The following is a 26,299-nucleotide window of genomic DNA, read 5'->3' as shown; positions in this document are numbered from 1 at the left end:
ATTGTTAAATAATAATAAAATGAATTACGGGAATGCATTTTTCAATAGACACACATCTCCTGATTTATATTGGTGGGAATCCAGTTTTTGGATGTTTCACATCATCATCAAGCTGCTTTGAATGCCTTTAAAAAGTAGGCAGAACTTCAGGTCAGTGAGGCGTATCGCCGCTCGTCTCCATCCCAGTGACAGGCTAACATCATCATCTTTGAGTCACCGCGTCAGAGCAGCTCCGTCAGTCAGCCGTCGTGTTGTTTGTGGCAGGAAGAAGGCGGAACACCGCCTAGTCCATCACTCAGTTGGCGGCAGATAACGAGACGATGGGAGGCGTCCCGATGACAGACGGCGGCGATGGGCGTCTGGTGTCGCTTGTGCAGACCTGTAAGGCTAAACCTGCTCTGTAATCGGCGCTTCTTTTACTCTTTCAACCGTTAATTTAGTTCTATGAAGACATATGGATGTTTGGTGTGAGTGCAAACCCACAGGCCACAACATAAGGTACACCTGTAGAATCAAATGAGAGGGCGTTTTGAAAAGGCTCGTTTTACTTTGTTAGTTCTTGAGATTTTTTTGTAGGTCTACTCATAAGTTACATTTTTACCAAATATCATGCTGCTTTGAAAAACTTAATTCGGGGGGCTGAATTATTAACCCTGGAGAACCCAAGAACCCTTTTCTTCTTTGGAAAATTATGAATTATACATTAAATGACTGCTATAAGTTCACTGAACACCAAAATATATGTTTTTTCAATTTTAACCCTTTTTTTTAACTAGCTCAGAGTTGCTAATTTATCAAAATATATATATATAAAACATACTCCTAGGCATTCTGCAACATGATATGAAATAGATTAACAAAAAAAACACAATTTTACCATCTGATGGTTTGCTGAGAAGATGGTTTTGTTTGGATTGATTTCCAGCTCAACAAAACAGCATGTTGCCAGCAGCCATCTTGTCACCACCACTCTGGCTCATGTAAGTGCAATATTCATCCACTAGATGGCCCCATGCAGGGGTCAGAAGTGGCACTCTGGACTTTTGAAGTTAAAATTGTAAAAAAAAAGGTCTTTGTTATTTGAGTAGCAGAATTTATAGGGGCCAAATTTGACCCCGTGGGTTCTCCAGGGTAAACAAAAAACAAAAAAAAAGTTATCAGTTTCATGTTTCATGGAAAAATGATCAAACTTCACAATGATGCTTCTAAATGACAACAACTTTCACGTTTTGCAATTTAGCATCACCCGTCGATCTGGTATAAAGCTCCTTTACCCAAACCCTTCAAATTTGATAGCAACTGTTCAAAATCTCTAAAACGAGTTGATTTTTGGAGGATGCCTGGGAAAAAATTCAAAACAAGCTGAATCTTTTCAAGCATGGATTCCTGAGACTTTTTTTTTGTGGGTCTACTCATGATAGACATTCCTACCAAATTCCATATTGCGACGTGCTACTGGCTTGCAATCAAAAACAAAAACAGAAGTTAACTCCCAACTACAACCACAACATCATGTAACATGTTGGAGCTGGAATTGCACCGCAATCACTGAACTATGGATAGCAATCTCATACCAGAGCACTTTTAGTGGAGGTCACGGCGGGTTAAACACGTGCACGCGGGCTAACCCTTGTATGTGCGTAGCAATATTGATGTGTTTGGAAGAAAGCAAACAAAACAGATGATTTGAATTGAATTTGGTCAGACTTTCCCATGGTGCTTTTCACCGGCTCACATTTTGTTGGTAGCAGAAGGAAATTAATAAAGTGGGCCAACATTGTTTTAGCGCGGCGTAAACATGTGCAGCTGCATAGGCGTAATGTTCATGTGTGTGTATATATTGCACAATTAGCTATTATTATGTGTGGGACAAAGCAGGAAGTGCTGGTGCTAACGTCCATTCACAAATTTCTTGCGGGGTCACACAGCTGTCAGGGTGTCATGACCACACGCACACACAAAAGATTCAAATAAAAAATAAAATAAAATAAAAAAAAGTAAAATATATATATATATATATATATATATATATACAGTATATATACACACACACACAGTATAAATCTTTTGATCTGAAACCCAAACGTGTTTAGCATACAACATACTTTGCCGTTCCAATACTTTTGCAGGGGACTGAACGTCGAGCTTTTTTGGACCAACTGACTGAGCGACGGACGGGCTTGTACCAGCGGCCTTTGCATGACAACCTGAGATAAGGCAGCCCGAAGCCTATCTGCGGCGTGACTGTCAATCAAATCTGTGTGTGTGTGTGCATGTGTGTGATTGTGCTTGTTATTCTTTCTACGTGTGCGTGTGTCTTTGTATCTTCATGTGGCACAAATCACACAGAGGAGTGTGTGATTTTGTGTTTCCTTCTCTATGTGGTACAACATTTCACACAGTGTGTTGTCTTGTACTTTTATTTGTGTGCGCGCTGTTGTTAGCCTGATATCATAGCTAACTAAGTTATACGTGAAAGGTTGTAAAACATGATGAAAACAAATTAATTTGGGGCATTTTAGTTTAAAAAAAATTGAGTTGGTAACAATTGTGAGTATGTTTGCGTGTTCTTGTCTTTCTATGTTCACGTAGCATGAGAACGCACCTTTATTTCATACATTTGAATTGTGTGTGTGTGTGTGTATTTGTGTAATTGCTCTTGTCTTACAATAGTCATGTGTCAGAAATTCAAAATCGACTTACAGCAGATGCGTTTGTTCTTGTCTTTCTGTGTGCAGGTCGCGTGCCAATTCATAAACACAAAACGAGACAAGACCACCCCCTATCAGCCAATGATGATTGACAGCTCATTTTTTTAATTCCAGGATTAGGAGACGTCTCGTTTCCAAGAGCCAGAGTTATCTCTTGAGTGGCGCACCTCTTTGCTATCTGATGACTTAATGTCTGACAGCTGCAGGTGCGTGTATGTCTGTCTGTCTGTCTGTGTGTGTGTGTGTGTGTGTGTGTGTATGCGTGCGTGCAGATATGTCAGTGACGTGATCAGACAGTTGAGGGAAAAGAGATAGAGGGATGGTTCACTGCATGATCAAGCAAGACATACAAAAAAAAAAAAAAAAGATTTAATAGCAACATAAATGAACCTAAATCACCCATAATTATCCCGGCATTACATTTATGTTGGTATCTGTATACAAAGGCGCTCCTCCAATTAAATGGATACTATAAAATTTGTTTGAAATGGCCTAGTTTAAATGACATATCATTGGTACCGATCAGTTACTTTTGAGGATACGCGGCAAGATACAAAATGGAGATTGTGGAGCGTCTGAATTTACTGAGGAGAAAGATCCTCAGTAAAGATGAGAGAATTGTGAAAACGGAGCTGTGCAACAAAGTAAAGGCTGTGGATAAAAAGTGTTTCCTTATTTAAATAATAATAATAATAATAATAATAATAAAGAATAATACAAGTAAAAACAGACACTGGAATCTCCACTTTATATAATATGAGGAGCTGAGTTTTCCCGGTCCCCTCTTTTTTTTTCTTTTTACCACAGCGTCATCTGCTGGACTGGGAGGCTCCCTGCACCTCTCACTCATACCTCATGTCTGACCAACACTTGTTCTGACCAAATATACAATACATAATAAATTCATAACATCTCGTTATTGATTACTTGAACATATAGACACATAACAAATATAAAATAAAATTTGAAAGAAAGGAAAAGATTAATTATGTCAAAGTATATTGCAGTTTATGTGACAAAGGGAGTATATGAAAAAGTACTAAAAACGTATCTTGTCTTACCTCATTCACTGTATATTATTACTCAGGTGAATTTGCCAGTATGTTATTCATAAATACTTATGTATAAAAAAATTTTTTTCATTTTTTAAAATGTTATCAATATTGTGGATTTACAAAGGTTCCCAAGCACTAGTGACAAACATTTGAAATAAATAAATAAATAAACAAAGATGCAGTTGCTTAATTCCACTGAATGTTTATACATTTTACTCCTGTCGATTTTCCCTAACAGTACAAACGTGTTTTTTTTCCACCAGACTTGTCTGTCTGTCTGTCTGTCTATCTATCATCGTAATTCACAAGTATTATTTTAATATCGTGGATCAAAGGACGTTTTGACGCATTAAAGGCAAACCTTTACACCCAAAAAGAATGTAATCAAGTAATTGTGTCTTTCATGTGATGACACCCTTTCTACCACAGAGGGCAGTCTCTCTTTTCACATTGTGACATTTGTTTTTGTTTTTTACACTGATTTTGGCGCAATCTCATATGAGTGTAGTGAGATCACTACCCAGCTACGTGTAAATAACAATAAAATAATTTAAAACGTTTAAAATTTTATTAAAATCCCTTCCATTTGGCGTAATTGAAACCCTTATAAGTCAGAGAGTCACACGCAAAAAAAAAAAAGAGCACAATAAAGTAATAGAACAACTTTTTTTTTCTTGTCCTATCATTCTTCAACTGTAAAACTCGCCGTCCTTGACATCCTTTCATACGACAACATGCTAAAATTAGCAGCGGTAGTCGTCCGAGATGGCAGACAAAACACATTAGTAGTACGTTCCCACGCGCCTTCGTCACTCGTCAGCCACTCAGATGCTGAGAGGTGACGTCAACGCTCATTCTTTACAAGACAAGTTTGTTGAAAAGGCTCAAGATACGTTTACACTATGTTCCCAGCGGCCATGGCAACCGCGTCTCAGGTCCCTGTGGAGGAAACGAAACAATGCGGGGTGGGCAAATGTGACAGGCGGTGATTGCCATGGGTGCCCTGTGAAAATAATTTGTCATAGCAGTCAGGGTGCGGATGAGAAACAGGGTGCACACGAATGGGGAACTGCAACATAGTGTGAATGTCACTCATTAGCGCTTAGCGCAGTTAGAAGTCATTAGCCCGTGACAGGAAGTCAGCCATTTTGGTTTGTAGCAGCCATTTTAGATGGATTTTGACAAACACCTAGTAGCAATAGTAAAATGTCACTAAAGTTGAAAGAATTTGCATTATTCTTTAAAAAAAAAATTCATGTCAAACCTTTTATTAGTGGGAAAATCCCAAAGATTTTATAAACCTAGTTACATGAATTCTCTGGATAGCATATATACTGTAATAAGAGTACAAATAAGAGACTGTACACAAAGAAGAAAAGAGAACTGCCTCCAATTCCAAACAAAAGCATTGCGCGCACTGACGCCATGATCTCAAAATTTCCAACGGCGTTTCCTGCCGTGCAGGAAGCGAGTCCTCCCCGTTAGCTCGCTGAGTAAACACGATAGCCGGGATCGTTTACACACTCTCGTCATTCAACCTTCATTTTTGTTCCGGTTGATTTATGACGCCAACAACAACAGCGCCGCAGCTCTACACATTGTTCAACAACAACAACAACAAAAAACTGTGCAAGGCCGGAGGGCTCCGGGGTCAGACGGGCGGCGTGCTGTAACGGATCTCCACGCCAAATTTGGGCACAGCAGGCGCAGGAGGAGGCTTCTGCTTTTTCAGGAGCATGCTGTGCTTGACGATGACCTCCTCGTTAGCGTAGACGGGCGCGTCGGCGTCGTCCGAGTGGTAGCCCGACTGGTAGCCGCTCGTCTGGTTGGACGACTCGGACGCCAGCGACTCTTTGCTTTTGCAGCGCAGGAGCTGACTGATGTGGGGGGGGGGATGACATGACATGCTGTCAATCAATCGCAAACCTTAATATATATATATATATATATGATATGTAGAAAAAACGCTAAACACGGGTTCACTGTATGCTTGTAACTGAAATATTTTTCATGTAACATTTTCTGGAAATATTTATTTTTTACTATTTTTTTAAATTTATTTAACAAACACCCCTGCAACATTTCTGAAAGAATTTTGGGGGTTTGAATTTTTTTTCCAATGCATTTATAATTGCCATCAGTTCTCAACGCAACTCAACTTTATTTATAAGGCACTTGAAAACAACCATTGCCGATGCCATTTTCGCAATTTCCATTAGTGTGTGAGAGGATTTCAGTAGTGAGTGTGAGAAGAAAAAAAAAAACAGCTGAGTGTGAGAGGATTTCAGTTGTAAGTTTGAGAGCTTTTAAGATTCATATATGAGTGAGAAAAAAATGTCAGTGGTTTGTGAGAGTGTTTCAGTCGTATGTGCGAGCCAGACAAATTTCAGTAGTATGTGTGAGGGCATATCAATTAAATGAATTATTTTTAATTCATTCATTTTATTAAAAAATATATGTTATTTGTTTTTGTAGTAATTTTAAAATGTTATTCTTGTCAATTTGCAACTTATTTTCTCATAAATTTTATGACTTTATCTCCTAAAATATTTTTCATGCAATATGTTTAATTTTATATACTTTATATAAAAAATAATTCTTAATTCAGCAAATTTTTTTTTCATTTTCACAATTTTTTTATGCATACTCACATTCTTTTCTGAACAGCTTTTTCCCCACCTCATAATATTAATATATTTTTACCTCAAGTTGGGCGTCATTAGGAGCTGCGGATTCGATCCTTTTGCTTCCTTGGGTGAACAGTCCATGTGACCCTCCTATATGAATGATGAAAAAAGGTCCCTTTATTTTTATTTTTTTTAAATGTGATAATCATTTAGTTGCCGATTAATTGTTGCACTCTACTTCTCATAACAATTCCCTCACTATTACCACTTTATTCTAGTAAAATTCTGATTTTCTTTCTCTTTCTGTTCTTTTTTTCTAAAATGTATAGAAATGATTTTTGTCAGTATTTCTCATCGTTCACCATGACGCTGCTGAGCTCCACGGGGACGTCGTCAAACGTCTTCACGCTGAGCCTCCGGCTGCACATTTCGCCCTGCCTGGATCCCAAAGGCACATCCCAACGTCAGAGGAACCAGCAAACGTAACACCGGAAAGAACGGAACATTTTGAGTACACATTACACAGACCCGAGAGACAGAGCGTTGTCGTAGTGCGGTTGAACTTCCAAGACGTCTCTGCTTTGAGGCACGACGTAACCCGGAGCTCCCGCCACGTCGGCTCCTGCCGTCAGCGGGATGTAGTCCTTGCCGTCCTGGAGGAGAGAACTCTTTAACTCATTCACTGCCATTGACGGCTATAGACGTCAAAAATTCATTTAAACTATTTCTAGTACTTTTATTTTTTTTTTTTTACTTTTGTTAACAAGAGTATGAAAACCTAAGAAAAAATATTGTACATTTAAAACAGATATAAAATTTGTAATTAATCGTTAACTATTGAAGTCATGCGATTAATTACAATAAAAAAAAAAATAACCGCCTTTTTTAATCGTAATTAATTGCATGACTTCACTCATGATTAATCTCACAAATTTCATGTCTGTTTTAAATGTACAATAAAAAAATCTAGGTTTTCATACTCTTGTTAAAAAAAGTGGAAAAAAATGTTAAACTAATAGAAATAGTTCAAATGAACTTTTGACATCTATAGCCGTCAACGGCAGTGAATGAGTTAAGTTAAGCTAAATATTAAAAACCTGGGAAATGTACTTTTTTTCAGAAGTCAATAAGCGAATATGGATACCTGACGAGCGCTAGCTTGCAGCAGGTTGCCCAGATGCTCCACCAGTTCTGCGAAGGTGGGCCTGTCCGTGGGGCGGTCCAGCCAGCAGTCTAACATGGTCTGGTATCTGCCAAGTGATTTTTGGAGGGTTCAGAGTGACAGTAGATGTGGGCTGGTCAAAATGATCGCCTTGCTACTCACATTTCCAAGGTGGCGTACTCTGGTGGTCTCATTCTGGTGCCTCCTTTAAGCCTTCGGCAGAAAGTCTCGTCGATGCACACGCCAGGATAGGGAGATGCTCCTAGAGACAGGACGAACGTTGTTTTTGCAGAAAGAACATACATCATCGTACTTTGACTTATGAATACCACAACTTATGAGTTCTCTTAGTTACAAGCCGTGGCTTGGTTGATTTTTTTTTTGTATTGCTTTGTGTTATGAGCTCAAGGCAGTCACCAACTGCCCACTTCACAGATTTGTGATCCCGCCATGTCAAGGACTGTGCGCCTCTCATATGCAAATTTTAAAGGGAATGAGAGGATCCGCTTCTATTGGCAACAAATCAAATCGATTGTGTTCATGCCCTCAACGGCGCAAAACATTTTAAAAACTGTTTTAAACTGCGACAATCCAAGTTCATGTGCAAAAATACCAAAACAAAGTCTAACCTGCCCCTGCGCATATTAGACCGTGCCTTGATCCAGATTTGTTCTGGTCACAAAAATTGAGCCCCTTGTGTTTTTTTCCTAGGAGCTGATCATTTCATTCCGGAATTTTTCTTTTTTCTTTTTATATTTCAGTAAATTAAGTTGCGAGCTCAATCACGGAACACATTAAACACCGCAAAACCAAATGTGAAAAGATGCCCCTCCCCCACATGCACAGCAATCCTCTTTGTGTCATGTAACTTAGTTTTTACCCAGTGAGAAAATCTCCCAGAGAAGAACCCCAAAGGACCAGACATCACTCTGGGTGGTGTAGACCCGGTCGAAGATGGTCTCTGGAGCCATCCACTTCAAAGGGAGACGTGCCTATGGGGAAAACCACAGAGATGTCAATTTTGATTTGTGCGTCGATGTGTAAGTACATTTAATCGATTGTATCGGCTAATTCAAGATTATTTGTCAAAACTATTTCGCATCTATTCCAGTAGGATTACAGGGGTGTGGGCCACCCCAAAATCATGAAAAGTTTAAACTGCTTGACTTGTTTAATAATAAGTAAAAAAAAAAAACGCTAAAATAACTATAGTACATAATTGATTGACTTAACTCATTCACTCCCAGCCATTTTCACTGAAGCAACCCCCTTTGCTCCCAGCTGTTTTAATGGATTTTGACAGATTTTGGAAGACCCACAGAATATAGTGTTCTATTGCTATAAAAACACAAAACCTATCAAAAGAAAGATTAGAGTCTCTTCTTTTCGTCAGGAAAAAAATTTGTATCTGTTTCCGTTTTGTAGTTATTAGAGTTAGAATACAGTTAAGTTTCATGATTATTCACAAACCTGTTGTTATTGGCCCTGGTTGATCTCTTATACTTTGCTGCCACCTGCTAGGCGTTTTTTGTAATAACTACCATTGCTTTAAGCAACTTATTCAGGTCAGAGGCTGCATCAAAGCCATCTGTATGCTCTTGCAGAAAAAAAACAAAAAACATATAAATACGTTTTTGGGACCATGGCAATATTTAAAATAGAACGTTTTTATACGTTTTTGGGAGCAAATGAGTTAATAAAGTCAGACAATGTCAAAGTGCAGCCTTTGATTATTCTGTATGCAGCCCTCAGAGGAAAAAGTTTGGACACCCTTGTCCTACATGACTTTTTGACTAAGAGGACATTTTTCTGTATCGCCTGGCCCAAGGTGGAGTGACCAACAAAGGAACTCACATCTCCCTTGCGGACATAGTCGGGATCCTTGTAGACATCCCTGGCCAGACCAAAGTCGCAGATCTTTACCACGTTGTTCTCAGAGAGCAGGATGTTCCTGGCGGCCAGATCTCTGTGGATGCACTGAAAAAAAGCATGACTACGGTTAGCAGAATCTGTATGAACGTCCACATTCCTGGATTGTTATTTCACCTTGCGAGAGGACAGGAACTCCATGCCTTTGGCCACCTGAAAACTGTAGCAGATCAGGTCCTCCATGGTCAGGTGGTCATCGTCTGTGCTCTCTACAATGCATGGTGGATGTTCGGAACAACAAAAATTGGGCAAGATGAAGATCAAACTGGAATTTACGTACCATCTTGAGGATTCAGGTGGCTGCCTAGAGGTCTGTCGGCCGTCCCTGTGCAGATGTCCAGCTGGGCGATCTTCCCCAGGCCGAGATCACCTTCCATCACGTCATCTTCTGTGTACGTCCACCTCTGGCTATCCATTCTCTTTCTCTGAGGGCCACAGAAGTACAATGAGTATCTAGTTGCTATCCGTGTCGTTTTTTTTTTTTTTTTTGCATCTACCTTGTATGGACTGTATTCTCCACGTTTGCTCTTCAGGTAGCTGGAGAGGTTGCCGTGTTTGCAGTACTCCACGATGACCATGAGAGGGCCTAAAGCGGCGTTGAAGGAAATCATCAAAATCACTTATCTTGTCCCTTTGACAGTATTATTATAAGCTATAATACCGCTCACCACCAGGCTTAGTGCAGGCTCCCAAAAGGTTGACCACATTGAGGTGATGTCCAATGTGGATAAGGATCTTCAATTCCGACATCAAAGCTCGGTACTCGCTGGACGTGGCTCCCTCTGTCACACCAGATTTGACCAACGTGTTTAACTTGTGTCTGGTGTTATATTTATCTCTTTGACTGCCAAAAACGTTATATAACGTTTAGTAAAATCATATGGAGGAGTGCCAAAGACGTTAAAAGACGTTTTTTTTTTAAAACAGAGGTGAAACTAACCATTTTCTATTGTTGATTACTGAAAAACGGAATAAGGTAGAAACAAACTTTTTTTTCTGATGAAAGATGAGAGTCCAATCTTTCATTTGGTAGTATGTGTGTTTCCATAGTCCAAACACATAATTTTCTGTGGACCTTGAAAGATCAGTCAAAAATGCTTAAATCGGCTGGCACCCACGGCATCCCTTTTCTGAAAACGTCTGGCAGTCAAAGAGTTAAGGTACCATTCGCATGGGGTGCGACTCACCTTTAAGCATCTTGACCGCAACAGTGGTGCAGGTGGTGACTTTCTCGATGCCAAAAGCGGCGGCTTCCACAACCTGGCCGAACGCGCCTCGTCCCAGCGGATCACCTTTAAACGCACATTTGTCATCTGTTTGTTTGACTGATGATGCGTTCAAGAATATTGGGAAATATCGCACTTGGAGCTTACGAGAGGACAAAAAAGTATGACTGACGACATTTGTTGTAAATTATTTTACATAAAATCCTTGCTGGGAACCCGACTGGGATTTAAAACCCTAGCTTGGAACACGATTTACTATAACACATTATTATTATGGTCTACAAGAAAATATGATATACTAATTTCTTTATTTGGCAGGAAACTTTCTGAGTCATTTTTTTTGGTCAAAGATGAGCTATATTAATCAATTAATTGACAAAAATTTGACATCCTGATTTATATTTTTTTGGGTCAACTATGGTTAATGTCCTGACACCTTTCTTTGGTCGACAATGAGAAACCTTTTGGCTCATTTTTTTGGTCAACAATGACGAATATTTTGACCCGTTTTTTCAGTTAAATGTGGGAAACAATCACTTTATTGATGAAAATATGACATTCTGACTGCTTTCTTAGATCAACCATGGGAAATTTCCTGATTCGTTTCTTTAGTCAACTATGGGAAATGTCTTGACTCATTTCTTTGGTCGACATAGGGGAATATCAACAATGCAAGAATTTATGAAAATATGAGATCCTGACTGAGTTCTTTGGTCAATCATGGTGGAAGTCCTTACTAATTTGTTTGGTCAACCATGGGGAATATGAATAATCAATTAATTAATTAGTTAAACGTGACATCCTGGCTCATTTCTTTGGTCGACCATCGGGGGGTATGAACAATCATTTATTTATTAATTATTATACATTCATAAATACAAATATAATAAATAAAAATATATTATAAAATTATATATACAAATATTTAAATTTATGTTTATTGAAATAACTAACTAACTAAATAAATAAATACACAAATAAATAAATAATTTGTATTCATATACCGAGCTTCAGCCTGTCCCGAGGGAATTCCCACTTGTTTGCGTCGTAAGTGAGCCGCTCGCACTGCTCGTCCATGGGCACATCTTCCGAGTCCAGGATCATGGAAAGGTAACCCGTCTTAAGATCGCCACCATTGGGCTGAAACAGAGCATCATTTGCATTACAGTGCGGCAGTGTGAGTTGTTTACAGTGAAGCTCCCTCCAGTAAAAAGGGGCCCAGTGGGCGTACGCGACTTATGGGAGCAGAATGTGACCACGTTGTTCTTGGACACAAAAGACAGCGGTCGCTTCTAATCAGTCATACTTGTGGTGTGTGTTTGTGTCTGGGTGTGTGCGTGTTGTATTCAACCATGTCCTCCACGTGTGTGGGCCAAAAATATGAGGGGCCGCCCAGGACATCAGGACATAATTCAGGATGGCCTCTCACACGCACTGCTGAAATGCGGAAACTCACTCATAAATACTACTGAAACAAGTAGTGAATTTAATTGTACGTATTTTTTTATGTATGAGATGATTTCAGTAGTGAGTGAGAGCATTTCATCTGTGTGCGTAAGCAAAAAATTATTTGGTGTGCGTGGAAGCCTTTTAGTAGTGAGCGTAAGAGCATTTCAGTAGTGTTTGGGAAATCATTTCAGTAGCATGGTAGAAATATATAGTGCATACAGTATGAAGGAAACTTACAATAGTGTTTTGTGAGAAAGTTTCAGTGGTGTGTGTGAGAGCATTTCAGAAGTTTATACTGTATGTGCGAGGGGAAAAATCCAAATTGTGTGTGAGTGCATTTTAGTAGTGTGAGAGCTTTTTTTTTAGTAATTTGTTTCGAGTGAAACAAATTGTAGTATTGAGTTTCAGTAGGGAATATTTGCGGGGGAAGAAATCTAAATTGTGTGACAGCCTTTGAGCAATATATATATATATATATATATATATATATATATATATATATATAAGACAATGATATATCAGTAGTATGTGTGAGAGTTTTTCAGGAGTGTGTGTGAGAGTGTTTCAGTAGTGTCTGGTGCGTGGAAAAAATCTAAATCAGGTGTGAGAGCATTTTATTAGTGTGAGAGCCTTTCAGTGATATACATAAATGAAAATTTTCAGGAGTGAGAGTGAGAGTGTTTCAGTTATTGTTGTGTGAGAGAGCAAACACTATTTCAGTAATGTGTGAATGCATTGCAGTTGAATGTGAAAGGGTTTATTTTTGTGTGAGAGCATTTCAGCAACGTATGAGAGCATTTCAGTAGTATACATTAGAGTGTTCCAGTAAGTGTGACAGCAAAAAACTATTTTAGTAGTGCACATGAGAGCATTTCAGTTGTTGCGTGAGAGGTAACCCTGAATGATATCTCCTATGGCTCCTTATAGGAGGAACTTCTTACTCTTTTTCTTCCACGAATGACGAAGACGATCAGTAGCCAGAAAAACATGGCGATGACCACCGAGCCGATGGGAACAATTAGCTCCACGTTGGTCTTTTCCTCCGCGCCTGAAAGCAGCACAATCACACAGCAAAAGTGCTGCATATAATCAAATGTGGGGAATTTTTGAGAATGTGCAGATTCATTTTTTTGATCAACAATTTATCTGATTGGTTACTCAGAGCTGTTCCACTTATAATAATTCGGCAAAGCTTGTTGGTATGATGTATTTTCTTTTAAAAAAAAAAATCATCATGTTATTAGATATTGATTGTGAGTACACAGTGTAACAAAACTAATACACATCAGACAACAATCTGACAACTGAAAAAAAATAATTGAAGAAACTTCTGGCAAAACAAAACAAAGATTGCGAAAAAAGCTGACAAAAAATAAAAATAAATCTGGCAAAATAACGAACAAAACATGGGTAAAAATATGACCCAAAAAAACATAAATAGGACAACTCCCCCCCGCCCAAAAAAAAACTGAAACTGAAAAACCAAACAAGAAATGGGTAGAAATCTGAGAAATTTCCATAGCTGCCAAAGTCAATTGTCCAAATAGGCGTGTATTGTTAGAAACGAGAACTCTCTCTCTCTCCCTCTGTCTCGCACGCGCAAATTTGTGGTGTCTAGCTCGTTAGCTGCGGCGCCGCCCCCGTTCTAAGAAGGTCCACATTCTGCTGACAAGACCCGGGTCACGTAGACGGGTTTGTTTGTGTGCCTGCCGGTGGTCAGCTAGGACAGGAGAGCTGAGGCGAGGCCCAGGAACAACCCCCGCCCTGTCCCCCGCCCCGTCTCCCCCCCCCACACACACACACACACACTTTGTCCTCTATAGTCCTCCCATTGTTTTGAATTTAGAAACTCCCGGGAGGATGAAATGCACAAACGGAGCCAGTTTCCTGTCATGAGGAAGTTGTTCTCCTTTCAAATCTTTGATATATTTAAAAAAAAAAGTTAGCCTCAAGGTCAAATATAAATAAATTTAGCCAGGAGGTTTCAGGCAGGTTTTCTATTAATATCAACAAACAGAATGTTGCATCTCATTCTGGAATGCCAGCTTTTGCCAGATTTTTTTTTTTTGCAAGTTTTTGTCCTATTCTTTTGTTTCTTTGTTTTTTCAGCTTTTGTCAGATTTCTTATTAATCAGCTTTTGTCAGTTTTTGCCAGATTTTTGTCATATCGTGTCTGTTTTGTCAGATTATTTGTTCAATTCTTGTTGGTTTCTTTTTCTTTCTTTCTTCCTTTCTTTTTTTTTTTTTTTTCTTATTTTGTCAGGTTTTTTTTTGTCAGATTTTTGTCTGATCTGTACCCATTCTTGGCATATTTTTTTCCAGATTTATTTTTTTGTTTTAGTTTTTTTGCCCTATTTAAAGAAAAAAAAATTGGGTGGGGGCGGGGGGGGGGGGGGTGCGTCAGATTTTTGCCCAATTATGTTTTTTTGGTTTTATGTCAGATTAAATAAACAACAAAAAAACAGTTTTGGTCATAATGTTTCCTGTTTTTTTTTCCAGCTTTTGTCGGTTTCCAGCTTTTTGTCATGTTTTATACCATTTGAGTCATATTTTTGACCAAGTTTAGTCTAGTTGTTCCAAGATTTTTTTAAACGTTTGATCTGGTTTTACCCCTTTTTTGTCAAACCTTTGAATTTTCTGTTTGATTTTTGCCCGAAGTGTGTTTTTTGTTTTGTTTTGTTCAGTTCAGTTCAATTGGTGACAAAAACAATACCATTGCTAATATAGTTGAAGTTAAATGGGGCAGCACTATTGATTCTGAAGGTCCTGGGCAAAATAAATTGATATGGCTACATAAAGAAGATGAAATCAAACTGGACAAAAAAAATCCAACATGCAATGGAAGCAGTGTAGCCAAGAGATACAGTAACGGTTGAGCTTCATTCTGACCTTCAGTCATCAAGAAGGCCTGCGAGGTGTCGCATCCGCGGCTGTTGCAAGCCGAGCAGCTGTACAAGCCGCCGTCGTCCTTCTTGACGCGCTGGATGGTCAGCATGTGACCACGCTGGCTCAGGATCACGCCTAAAAAGGCGTCACCCAAGGTAAGTTGAAAAATGCTTCAGCAGTTTAAAATGAACACACGTCTTACCGGATCCCTCCACCACCGTGTGATTGTTTTTGGTCCACACCACTGTCGGGTCAGGCGTGCCGGCGGCGGCGCACAGGAGTGTGACAGTGGCACTCACGTTGACTTTTTGGTCGGTGAGATTGTTGAGGATCCTTGGAGCCTCGAGACCTGCAATACATTTACATTACATTGAACTGAAAATCTATGAGTAATAAACACCAAAACAGTTTATAATTGCCTATAAATGCCACAAGATGTCGACAAAGCACTTTTTCTTTTAGATAAGACGATGGTCTGACTAATCGATGCCCTGCCCCTCACTTAGTTGTATAATTGCTTGGCACCAAGATGCCACAAGAGGGCACCAAAGCAATAGTTTTATATTAGACATTGCTTTGCTTGAGCACAGCGAACAAGAGAGGGCAGAATTTCTTGTCAATTCAGTTTTTCTTCCATTTTTGTCAATTTACGTCAAATTTTATCAGTCCCCTATGACTGCCCGCCCCCACCCCACCTCCCAAGATTTTTGTAAAATTTGTGTCAGTTTTTAAATATTATTGTCAAAGTTATGTCTGACACACCTGGGGGGGTTGCAAGATTTTGCCAAATTTTGACTGTTATTTTAATTTGGGGGGGGGCAGATTTGGCTGATTTTGGTCATAATTCTGTCCAAGTTGTTGTTATCTATTTTTTCTAAGATGTTGCTATCTATTTTTTCTAAGATTTTCAGTTCTTTCTTTTTTTTGCTTGATTAGTTTTCAGTTCTTGTTTTTTTTTACACAATTTTTGACATTTCATTGTAATTTTTTAAAAATATGTTTTCATCATATTTTTCCTTTTTTTGACAGATTTTTGTGTGATTGTTGCAATAATGAAGATAGAGACAATGGATGAGTAGAATTCTATAAAATCATAATCAATCCGGCAAGGGGTACCAAATTTGGATCCTGGCCTCTGCTAACAAAATGAAAATACTTAGAGCTGTTCATGAACAAAACCGGCAATCGTCAATCAATCAATCAATCAATGATTGTTGCTTCTATTATGATTGTTGCTTCTATTATGTATCCATTTGGCAAGTTTGGCAAATAAAAGTGCAAAAGTGAATTTGTAGGTTGACAAATTCAAATGATAGCAACAATCCTTAAAAACAAAAGATAAAATATGTTGTTCCACCTTTGAGCAAGAGATAGCGCAGCAGACAAGTCCTCTCCCTGGTCTTGAGGTTTTCCACCTGGCAGGCATACAGGCCCTCGTCCCGGCGGGAAGCATTGGGCAGCAATAGCTCCAAACTCACATTGGTGCGATGCTCGCCGTTCAAGGCGTCGCGGCGCAGCAGCGGCGTTGGCGGCAGTGCCAACGAGCGGCACGGCTGCACGGCCGCCGCCCGCTCCCACCCGGATACGTTGGACATGTGGAACAAGGCCAGGTTGCCATACATCAGCCCATCGGCCTTGCAGCGCAGAGCCACGTGCTCCTGCTCCAGGGGTTCGTTGGATGGAGACACGCTCAGCTCCAGCCCACCTGTAGAGAGAAATTGCAGAAGCCCAGATGTTAAAATTAAAAAAAAGTATTGATTCAGCTCCTGTACCCAAGTAAAAGTAAAAACAAGTATAGACTCCAAAATGTACTGAGAAGAAAGAAATCAGACAGGATAGTCAGGCCGGAATTAACAACAGGTCGTTTTACTTACTTATTTTACCAAACAGTACATTTTAATAGCTTTGTAATATCGTATTTTGTCGAGTAAAAAAAAAGTTTATATATTAGAAGAATCAACCCCCGATATATTTTTTTAAGTGGTATGTTTTTAATCTAAAAGTCACACTATTTTGAGAATATTTGCATTGTTTTCTATGCAAAAAAACCCAATAATTTTCTATTATGATATTATGAGAAAAAGTCATAAACAGTCATAATCCTATGAGAATAAAATCATATTTTTGTCTTTATTGTATGTTTGTGTTTAAAACCAAACAAAATATCCCAGTGTTACAAGAATTTTGAGAGTAAAATTGTTTTATTATTTTTTAGATGGAAAGCTGCACATTTTTGAGGGAAAGAGTTGTAATTTACAAGGCTTCATTCATTTTTTAAAGCTAAAACATGGTATCTTTTAATAAAATGTTGGAATCTTACAATAATAATATATTTTTTCAAGATTTAAAGCACACTATTACAAGAATGAGTTCAGATGTTTTATGAGTAAAAATTAGTAAAAAAAATGTTTTATATATATATATAAATGCATTCTTAAAATAATATTTTTTTCTTGAAAACATAAAGTTGTACATTTTCCATTTAAAAACAAAAAGTATAGCTACCTGAAAAACCCACTTCAGTACAGTAACGTTGTATAAATTACATGCGGCCGATGGAAGGCGAAAACTATCGCCATGACAAAAATAGTGACATCATCGAGGGCATACTCACGTGTCACGTGGAAAAAAATGACGCGAGAATCCTTTCCCACTTTGTTGGCGGCCGTGCATCGGTACAGGGCGTGGACCTTGGCTTTCTGGAACTTCAAGGAGCTCACCATTTTCTGTCAGCCCAAAAAAACATTTTTATACGGTTTTTCCCTCGTCCATGTGTCAACTCAAAGTGCTGTGAAGGTTGACCTGCATGTACCTTCTGGTCGTGATCGACCTCAGTGGAGATGCGCTCCACAGGGTTGTGCGCGGTACCGTTGTGGATGTCACGCCAAGCTTTGCAGTAGACTATTTGCGCCTCAGACTTCGGCAGTCCCGGCCTGTGAGACAAAAAGTAATAGAGAGCAGGTGAAACACTGTTAAAATAAACAGCATGGGCAGAAATATGTGAAAATATGCCAAAAACCCTACAAAAGTTGTGCAAGACACAAATTGTCAAAATCAAACCAAAAAACTGACAAAAAGGGTTCATATGATAGACTTGGCAAAATTTCAGCTTAAACTGAGTGACATCAAGTTCTATTAACGTAAATGATTAAAAAACACACCCAAAAATAAAAAATAAATACTGCCTAAAAAAACCTGACCAACTGTGAAAAGGTTTTAAAAAAAAAAAAAACTAAAAACAAATATTCAAATTGAGCAAAAAGAAAACACGGTCAAAAAACACAAGTCTGGCAAAAATACGGTGAAAAATTGAAAACCCTGTAAAACATTTTAAAAAAAATAAACAGACAAATTTGGCCAAAAACACACACACAAATACAAAATCTGACAAAATGAAAAAAATGGCACAGTACAAGGAAAATACGGGTTGACAAGCGTTTGTTTTTTGGCCCACATGTCGACCATTGTGAAAACCTATTACCTATGTTTTGCTAGCCCTCAAAAGAAGACAACAGACCGCTGCTTCCCTTTGATTTCATGCGATTTCCTCGGTTTCCTTGTTTTGCTACGTTGCATTTTCAGCTAAAAGGGCCGGTTCAATCAAATCGGCTTCTCAAGGACGACCGAAAAAGATAGACGGGAAAACAACAGGAAACCTTGTGCGGCACGAACGTGAGGAAGCGGCGGGATGTGCGGACAGCAGATAAGGAGCCTGGTCCGTGCATGCTCGTCTCCAGGCCGTTGTGTAACCGCTTTGTATCTGATAACTGCTGGTCAACTCAAAATGGACGCCATGTGGCCATCACGTCCCATCTGGTCATTGTCTCCACCTGTGTTTTGTCAACATTCCCTTTCCCAGTGGTGGGAACTTCTACTGTACTTCTACTTAAAGGGGACGGCAAGTCAAAAATGTTCCGTGCCCCCACTAGTCTAAACATGATAAAATATGTTGTTTATAGAATTTGAATATGAGTTAAACCGCAAAATCCACCAGTTGCCATTTTGACGCTTGCTGTCGACGGAAAATTACATCACAGTGCCTAAGGGCTCAGGTAACGACCAATCACGACTCACCTGTTTTCTGGGTTTGGTCATGTGACGTTTGCTAGCTGAACCACTTAGCTTATGCTGCATTCGAGAATGGTCGGAAGTCGGACGTTTCCGAGTTCAAACCAGGAAGTGCGTACGCCGTACACTGTACGGAAACGCCCCTTTGAACTTGGAAATTCCACCTGCAAAGTCGGAAAACAAAGGTACCCCGACTTCACGGACGGACTAAAATGTGACGTCACTCCACAATGGCGACCCCTTTGGAAACACAGACCGTGAATGGTAAAACACTCCCAAGTATAAAACTAGATAGCTTTCTTCATTCATAAATATTCAACATGACTTCACGTAACACAACGTACGTATGCTGCTATCTTCCTGCATGAAATTATACGGTGAACTACTGAACCGTATGGAATGCTTATGAAATAAGATAAAAACAATAAATGAGGCAAAATTGCGAGAAAAGGCAAGTTTGCTGGAGGTCAAAATGAGTTTTGAGGACCAAAATAAAAAACAATTTATCACTATCCGCCATTTTTGTTGTTTACTTTCGCCTCGAACGCTTTCAGGTCAGAACTGGGAAAAAACAACTCGGATATATCCGACTTCCGACCATCCTCGAATGCAGCATAAGTCCTGTTGACAACAAGTGGCAAAATGGCCGCCCCCTGAGATGGATTTTGCTGCTTAATTCCTATTCCTTTAAGTACTTTTGTAAGTGCTTATACTCCCGTCCAAGAAAACTCACACAAAGGCCTCGGGACAGTCGTCTGTGGACATCCACTGCCACTGGATGTCAGTGGGTGTGGGAAAGCCCCGGGCGGTACATCGCAGTGCGGGGCTGCTGCCATACAAAAAAACGTCCGCGTCCATCGCCACCTCCTTCTCAATGATATGAGGAGGAACTGAAAAGGGAGAAAACTACAATTATGGACAATGCATTAAAAATGACTGAGTCGAGATTGTAATGATGACGTGCCATTGACCAGAAGCTGGCAAGATCTCCTTTGCTCATCGTTGTTGATTTTGCTGCTAAGGACAATGGTGTAGTTCCCCGCGTCGGTTTCGGTGACGCTGCGAAAGATGAGGGCGTCGCTTCTCTGTTTGATCCGGTGGTCTTCCTTCAGTAGGAGACCATTTTTTAACCTGCGGAGACAAACAGCCTCAACACGAGCCTTGAAGGATACAATAAAAAAAAGGATCAATCAACTTTTGAGACAACTTGTTTTAAGGCATAGTGTTCCCGAAAGTTGTGCTGAAATGGAAGTTTTGTTTGACTTCTGAGCCATATGGCAACGGATTTTTTTTAAAATAAACTCACTAGTTTTGTTTAATTTTTAATGTATACAATATTGTTTTACGTACTGTGCCATATTTTTCAGGAGCAATTTAATTGGTTGAACTAAAGTGACGCTTACTTTTGATGTAAACATTTCCAATTGAATTTGGTTGTACTCCAAGTTTTGTTTGACTTTTGAGGCATATTGTTCCAGATCATTTTGGTTGAACTCTAAGCCTTGGTTGCTTCTGAGAGGCATATTGTTCCAGAGCATTTTGGTTGACTTCCAAGTTGTGTCAGATTTTTTAGGCATAATGTTATGGAACATTTGAATTCAATTTGGTTGAATTCCAAATTGTATGTGATTTTTTTAGAGGCATATTACTCCAAAGAATTATGGTTGACGGAACATTTTGGTTGGAGCGCACGTTGTATTTGGATTTTGAGGCAGAATTTTCCAGGACTATTTTGTTTGAACTCCAAGTTGTGTTTGGTTTTTGAGTCCCATTTTGCCACATAGTCTAATTTGTACCACGTTTGAGGGGGCAAACATAATAAAAGTAGCAAGATGTACAGATTACACTCATAATGATGGTCTAACTCCAAGTTGTGTCTAACTTTGACCTTTTTTTCTAGGTTGAACTCCAAATTGAACCACCATTGGGGACATTCTTTGTATTGCCCTCATAAACGCAACACAGGTGATATTCAAAAACACAAAAGCGTTATTTCATTGGGCAGAGATTTGACTTACCATTTAAAGTTTGGTTCAGGGTAGGCTGTGTACTTGACGGGTATGGAGGTGGACGACAAACCTCCCACATTCACCTCCCGGACTTTGGTCCACGGCTCCTTCATGTCAATGAACGGCTTCTCTGGAAAGGGCCCCAAATTCAACGTGGGATTCTTTTTGGTTCAGTTTTGTTTTGAACAAACGTACCATAGACCTTGAGGAAGGCCGTTGCACTTTTCTCCATGGCTCCACTGGAGGCCGTGCAGGTGTATTCACCGGTGTGTTCCACCGTCAAGTTGTCCACCACCAGTGTGTTAGACAGTTCCAGAGAGTCCCAAAGCTTCTTCTTGTGTGGCGTCATATGAGCTGCCCTCGAACCGTTGCCCGCCATCTGGAAAAAAAGACACGTTGAGGGTAGAAATAAGAGACACAGTACTTAGTACTAGTGTTAATTGTAGCCGCCATTTTAAAATTTTGTCTCAGTTTTAGTCTAGTTTCAATCACGGTTGTCAGTTGTTGTTGTTTTTTAATCATAGTTAGTCAACTTCACCCCGGTTTTATTTAGTCAACTATAAATATAGTACTTTAGTCTTTATTTTAGTACCCAAAAAAAAAAAACTAGTTTTAGTCAACAAAAACGTTTTAGTCTAGTATATTTTTTTGTCAGCAGACAATGTTGAACATTTCGGATCTCAAACTATTTTACATAAAATTTATTCTCATCTTTTTGATGAAAAACAACTTGACACACAATTACAGTATATCAACAAGTGGCTACTGTAGCTCCATGCTACGAGCTGGTAAGTTAGCTAGCATTAGTTAGCAGTCTTCTTAACATTATTGTTGGAATCTTATAGCCGTTGGACTAATGTTACGTTATAATTAACGTTGTAATATCATTTATTTTTTTATTTTTACCTTTCTCAGTGAATCCACCTCCTGTTTTTTCCATGTGTCTTGTGCATGTTGCACTCGTTAGCTGAAGATTTGAAAGGGGGCGTGACAGTATGTGTCACATGACAGTGTCACAGTGACAGATTAGCAGAGACAGGATTTTACAAAATTATGCAATTTTCGTCTGTCTTTGTTCATGAACTAAATTGTCCATAGATTTTAGTCCAGTTTTTAGTAAGTTAATTTAGTCTCTTCTTCATTAGTCGACGAAAATGCATCCTGATGTAGTCCCAAATTCCCAATTATTGTTTATTAATGAGGGTTTTAGTCTAGCCTAGTCGTCAAATGAAAAATTTGTGTTGATGAACATATATTTGTCTAATTTTAGTTAACGGAATTAAGACTGCTTACTAGAGAGCTAGTGAAAATCCAGGAGTGGTGTTCACATAGACATCCAGACAAACAAAGCTCACATTAGCTGCTAACTTGTTGTGAGGCACCAGCTGGGAGAATAATCGCAATAGAGTCTAATTATGGTTGACTCTTGAATGTGTCTTCACGCTAGCATGGACTCTTTAGAGTGCCTTGCTTTTTTCACAGTTCCCACCGTCCAGTTTTAATGATTATTTGACTTTGAAACAAATATATACTATGTTATGGGGAAAGCTAGCAAATCGTTTTACGATGAGAAACATGTTGAGGTTAGCATGGCCCATTGGTAGTATAATGGTTCGCATAGAAGCGGTACAGGAAGTGTGTGAATTAGCGGTGCTGACCAAAGGCTGGCCGGCGTGTGTCCAGTTGAACTCGATGCCCACGTTGAGTTCCGTGTACGCAGTACAGCTGAGGAGCAGACGCTCCCCGACAGCCAGCCTGACTTGCGCAGGTTTCAGGGTGAGGTCGTAGATCTTGTATCCTGTGGAAGAGGGCGGGTGGATGTTTAGGGAGTGAGGGTGCGTGCGCAGGGACAGTCAGCAGGCTCGCCGCTTCCATTGTTCTCCCGAGACTCGTCAGATGTTTCTATTTCTCACCGACGACGGCCACCACGTAGAGGGGAGACTTGAACGTCTCGTCGCCGATTCGAGTTTGGCAGGAGACCACACCGGCGTAGCTGATCTGATGGCTGGGGATGGTGAAGCCGGTCTTGGCATCCCACAGGGAGTCTTTCCCATCTGGATGGAACTCTTTGTTTGGATACTTCTGACAGACAGGGAGGTGTACAGGTTAAACAGAGTAAAGACGAGGAGATAAAACTGAAATGTTAGTGCCCGCTTAAGTCAAAAGAAAAAATCTCCTTACAGTATGAAGTGTCACATTGAGGTTCTCCAGTGATCCCCGACACGGGATGACGACCCGCTCGCCTTCCCGGATGAACACCACCTCGTATTCCTTCTCGGATGGAACAAACGGCACCTTGTCGTCTAAAACCACAAACGTCTCTCAAACGTTGCATTCAAGTACACCAGGCCCGTCTTGAAGCAACGACCATACCATGAACAAAAACGTGAACCGCCGCCGACGTCTTGCTGCCTTCCGCTTTGAGATTGCGGTAGGAGCACCGGTACTGTCCCGTTTCGTTGACGGTGGCGTTGGAGATCCTCAGCTCCGTACAAAAGAGACCCAACCCGCTACAGTCGCTGATGGAAAAGCGAGTGCTTGTGGGAGGGGTGGTCCAACGCAGGTACTGGCGGCCTCTGTGAAAGACCGATACGGTCTCATTGGCTGACACTAGAGGGGGGTCGTCAAAAGTCAGACGTACCTGCATGTGAGCTCCAGGTTGTCGGATTTGTTCATCCTGTGGACGCCTTGGATGTTTAGAATTGGTGGGTCGGACGTGAAGCGCAGCTCGATACCTTTAGGGGCATAAAAAAATTAACGCTTTGAATTGGAAAATCGGCATTGAATCACACCAAATCGTCGACTTATCTTTTACTGGAGAGATGCTTGCCCATATACAATACCTTAAGTATTAACCCCCTTGATCTTTTTTTACCTTCAGCCACATTTCAGGCTTCAAACATTAAGACATAGAATTTTACTTTTTTGTGAAGAATTAACACCAAGTCGGACACAATCGGGAAAAACAAAAATAACAAATTTACTGAAAAGTAGGGCATGTGAAATTATTCACCCCCTTTTCTCTCAGTGCAGTCAACTGATTGCAGAAGTTCTCTAATGGTTTCTAAATGATCCAATGAAGACCTAAATGACTGATGATGATAAAAAGAGTCCACCTGTGTGTAATTTCAGTCAGAAGTCTGTCAAAAGAATATTGGGAAGCAAATAAGCACCAGGCAGTTCCAGGATGAAGTTGTGGAAAAGTTTAAAGAGTTTACAAGGTTTAGCCACTGAGGGGCAGTGTGGTTCCACGCGGTCTAATACACTGTTAAGTTGTAGCCACGTTAGCGAGTAGAAGGAAAAAGTCCCGATCAAGTTATTCCAATAAAAGTTGTTTTTTTGCATTGTGGAACCGTTCTTTTGAGTGATAAAAGTACCGCGAGTAGCGCGCTAATTAGCATTAGCGAGTCAGACTGGAGTAAATCATTACAATTCCTTGCACATCTATAGATTGAAGCAAAAATCAGTGTCAATCAAATCATTTTGAATCAAAAATCGTTCTTAATCAAAAATCGATTCTGAATCGAATCGCAGACCCAAAAATCGGAATTGAATCGAATCGTGAGACATTCAAAGATTCCCACCCCTAATATCTATCATATCAAGCCTCAGGAACCCAAAGACAAATTGAGTAGGAAGTCAGCCATTTTTTGTTTCAATCAGCCATTTCGCAATCAGTAGCGCCTCCTAGAAGTTTACAAAAAAAACAGCCACTGACACTTGATTTACCAAATTGTCATAAAATTGGGTAGACATGTCTGATATTAAAGAACAAACACAACAACAAAAATCTCAAGGGCCCACACCTGAAATTGAATGCAAGTTTAGAAATTGAAAAGGAAATTGGCCATTTTGTGTGCATTCCAGGTCTCATACTTAGACAAACTCATGCTAGGAAATTCCCCCAAATGAGCCCAAAACTTAGAGGCAGGTTTTAGAGTGAGATGTGTGCGTACATTCGTCAAAGCAGTCGGCTTCTTCCACACCAAACTCATCCACGCATGCCTTTATAGGCCATGCTGTGACACAATAGGGCCTTTCCCAAATGGCTCCCGCCAGGATGGAAGCATACAAATTGTCGAGATCGGTAGTCTAATCCATCCTCTTATTGAGCCCTAAAAGTTTCATCCTTACAGTCTTTAAAGACCTTTACAACATTCATTTCAGCAAATACTGTCACTAATCAACAAAACCACCAAATTTTTACTCTACGTTTTTGTGCGCCTGTGAATTATTTCCCAGAGCGGCAACAAAATGGCGGAGCTGTGTCAAAACAGGAAGCCGGGAAAGATGGGCCGGGTCAGGCTCAATAGGCCCGGGCCCTAGCGTGGCCTAGGTGGGGTTCCTGTTTCGGAGGATACGGGCTGACCCCCACCCACCTGACGTCAGCAGACATTGTATGGGAAAAAAACAAGTCACAGAGAAACACAATTGAAACTTGCTGTAACTGTTTTACATATTAAAAAAATGGAATAGACGCTAAATCCAAATCACACAAACACTAATAATAATAAAGTGGACTTACCGGCAACATGGCAAAGTTCAAGACTGAAAAGAACAACAAAAAATCCCCAAGCCATTATTCCACAAACGGACTCCAGGAATAATTTGGGAAAAAGTTGACAGGAGCAAATAAAACAATCCTTTCAACACCAATCCATCGAACCGGGGGTGCTGAAGAACCAGCGACCAGTACTCAGCAGCAGGTCCCCATGGAGGTGGATGTGCTTCTGAAAGGGGCAGAGCAAAAGCACACTGGGCAGCCTGCATGGGAGGAGCAAACCCAGGCTGAGTGGACACCTCCACTTGCTGGACCAACAGAGGAAATAGCTGAGCCATAACAGGTATCCCGTTTTGGCTTTCACACAGACATCCCACAAAATAAGCCACGTCAGAATAGGCCCCCTTCGCCTTTCACAGAGCGATCCTGCAAACAGACCAGACTTTTTTCTCCCTTTTTCTTTCACAATGATCTCACAAAAAAAGCTGCATTCTCCTTTGCCTTACACGTAGAGATCCCACAAAATATAAAAGGCTCATTGCTTTATAAATAAAGTTTGATTTGATTTGATAAGACCATAACCAATCTTTGCTCCCTGCTCACCATGCATACCACCACCCTCAGTCTCTATTGCAGCTATTTTAGCAACCTTGAGAACCAAGTTGCTTTTTCAACA

The 26,299-nt window shown here is 40.0% G+C and overlaps 1 protein-coding gene across 3 annotated transcripts; it reads right to left on the bottom strand.

The window, feature by feature from the left end:
• Positions 1-5,018: 5,018 nt before the first annotated feature.
• Positions 5,019-25,892, bottom strand: kdr (kinase insert domain receptor (a type III receptor tyrosine kinase)). Of its 3 annotated transcripts, none has more exons than XM_077584833.1 (30): positions 25,648-25,892; positions 23,764-23,857; positions 23,496-23,698; positions 23,304-23,425; positions 23,036-23,204; positions 22,781-22,920; positions 21,318-21,501; positions 21,132-21,252; positions 20,078-20,244; positions 19,847-20,003; positions 17,858-17,978; positions 17,660-17,771; positions 16,403-16,750; positions 15,248-15,394; positions 15,049-15,180; positions 13,101-13,207; positions 11,715-11,850; positions 10,672-10,776; positions 10,153-10,266; positions 9,982-10,070; positions 9,765-9,909; positions 9,602-9,693; positions 9,410-9,532; positions 8,436-8,547; positions 7,718-7,817; positions 7,538-7,643; positions 6,922-7,046; positions 6,756-6,831; positions 6,470-6,543; positions 5,019-5,643 (listed from the first exon to the last, which is right to left on the bottom strand). In XM_077584833.1, the coding sequence occupies exons 1-30, from the start codon at positions 25,700-25,702 to the stop codon at positions 5,418-5,420; spliced, it is 4,002 nt and encodes a 1,333-aa protein (XP_077440959.1). In that variant the 5' UTR covers positions 25,703-25,892; the 3' UTR covers positions 5,019-5,417. The 3 variants fall into 3 exon arrangements, with proteins under 3 accessions (XP_077440959.1, XP_077440960.1, XP_077440961.1); XM_077584834.1 differs by having other exon boundaries at positions 23,036-23,201; positions 25,648-25,891; XM_077584835.1 differs by lacking the exons at positions 22,781-22,920; positions 23,036-23,204; positions 23,304-23,425; ... (1 more) ...; positions 23,764-23,857; positions 25,648-25,892 and adding an exon at positions 22,029-22,120.
• Positions 25,893-26,299: the final 407 nt, after the last annotated feature.

Source organism: Vanacampus margaritifer, chromosome 13 (assembly GCF_051991255.1).
Source record: "Vanacampus margaritifer isolate UIUO_Vmar chromosome 13, RoL_Vmar_1.0, whole genome shotgun sequence".
NCBI classification, from domain to species: domain Eukaryota; kingdom Metazoa; phylum Chordata; class Actinopteri; order Syngnathiformes; family Syngnathidae; genus Vanacampus; species Vanacampus margaritifer.
The sequence above is the reverse complement of the archived record's forward strand: the minus strand, read 5'-3'. Positions and strand labels throughout refer to the sequence as shown.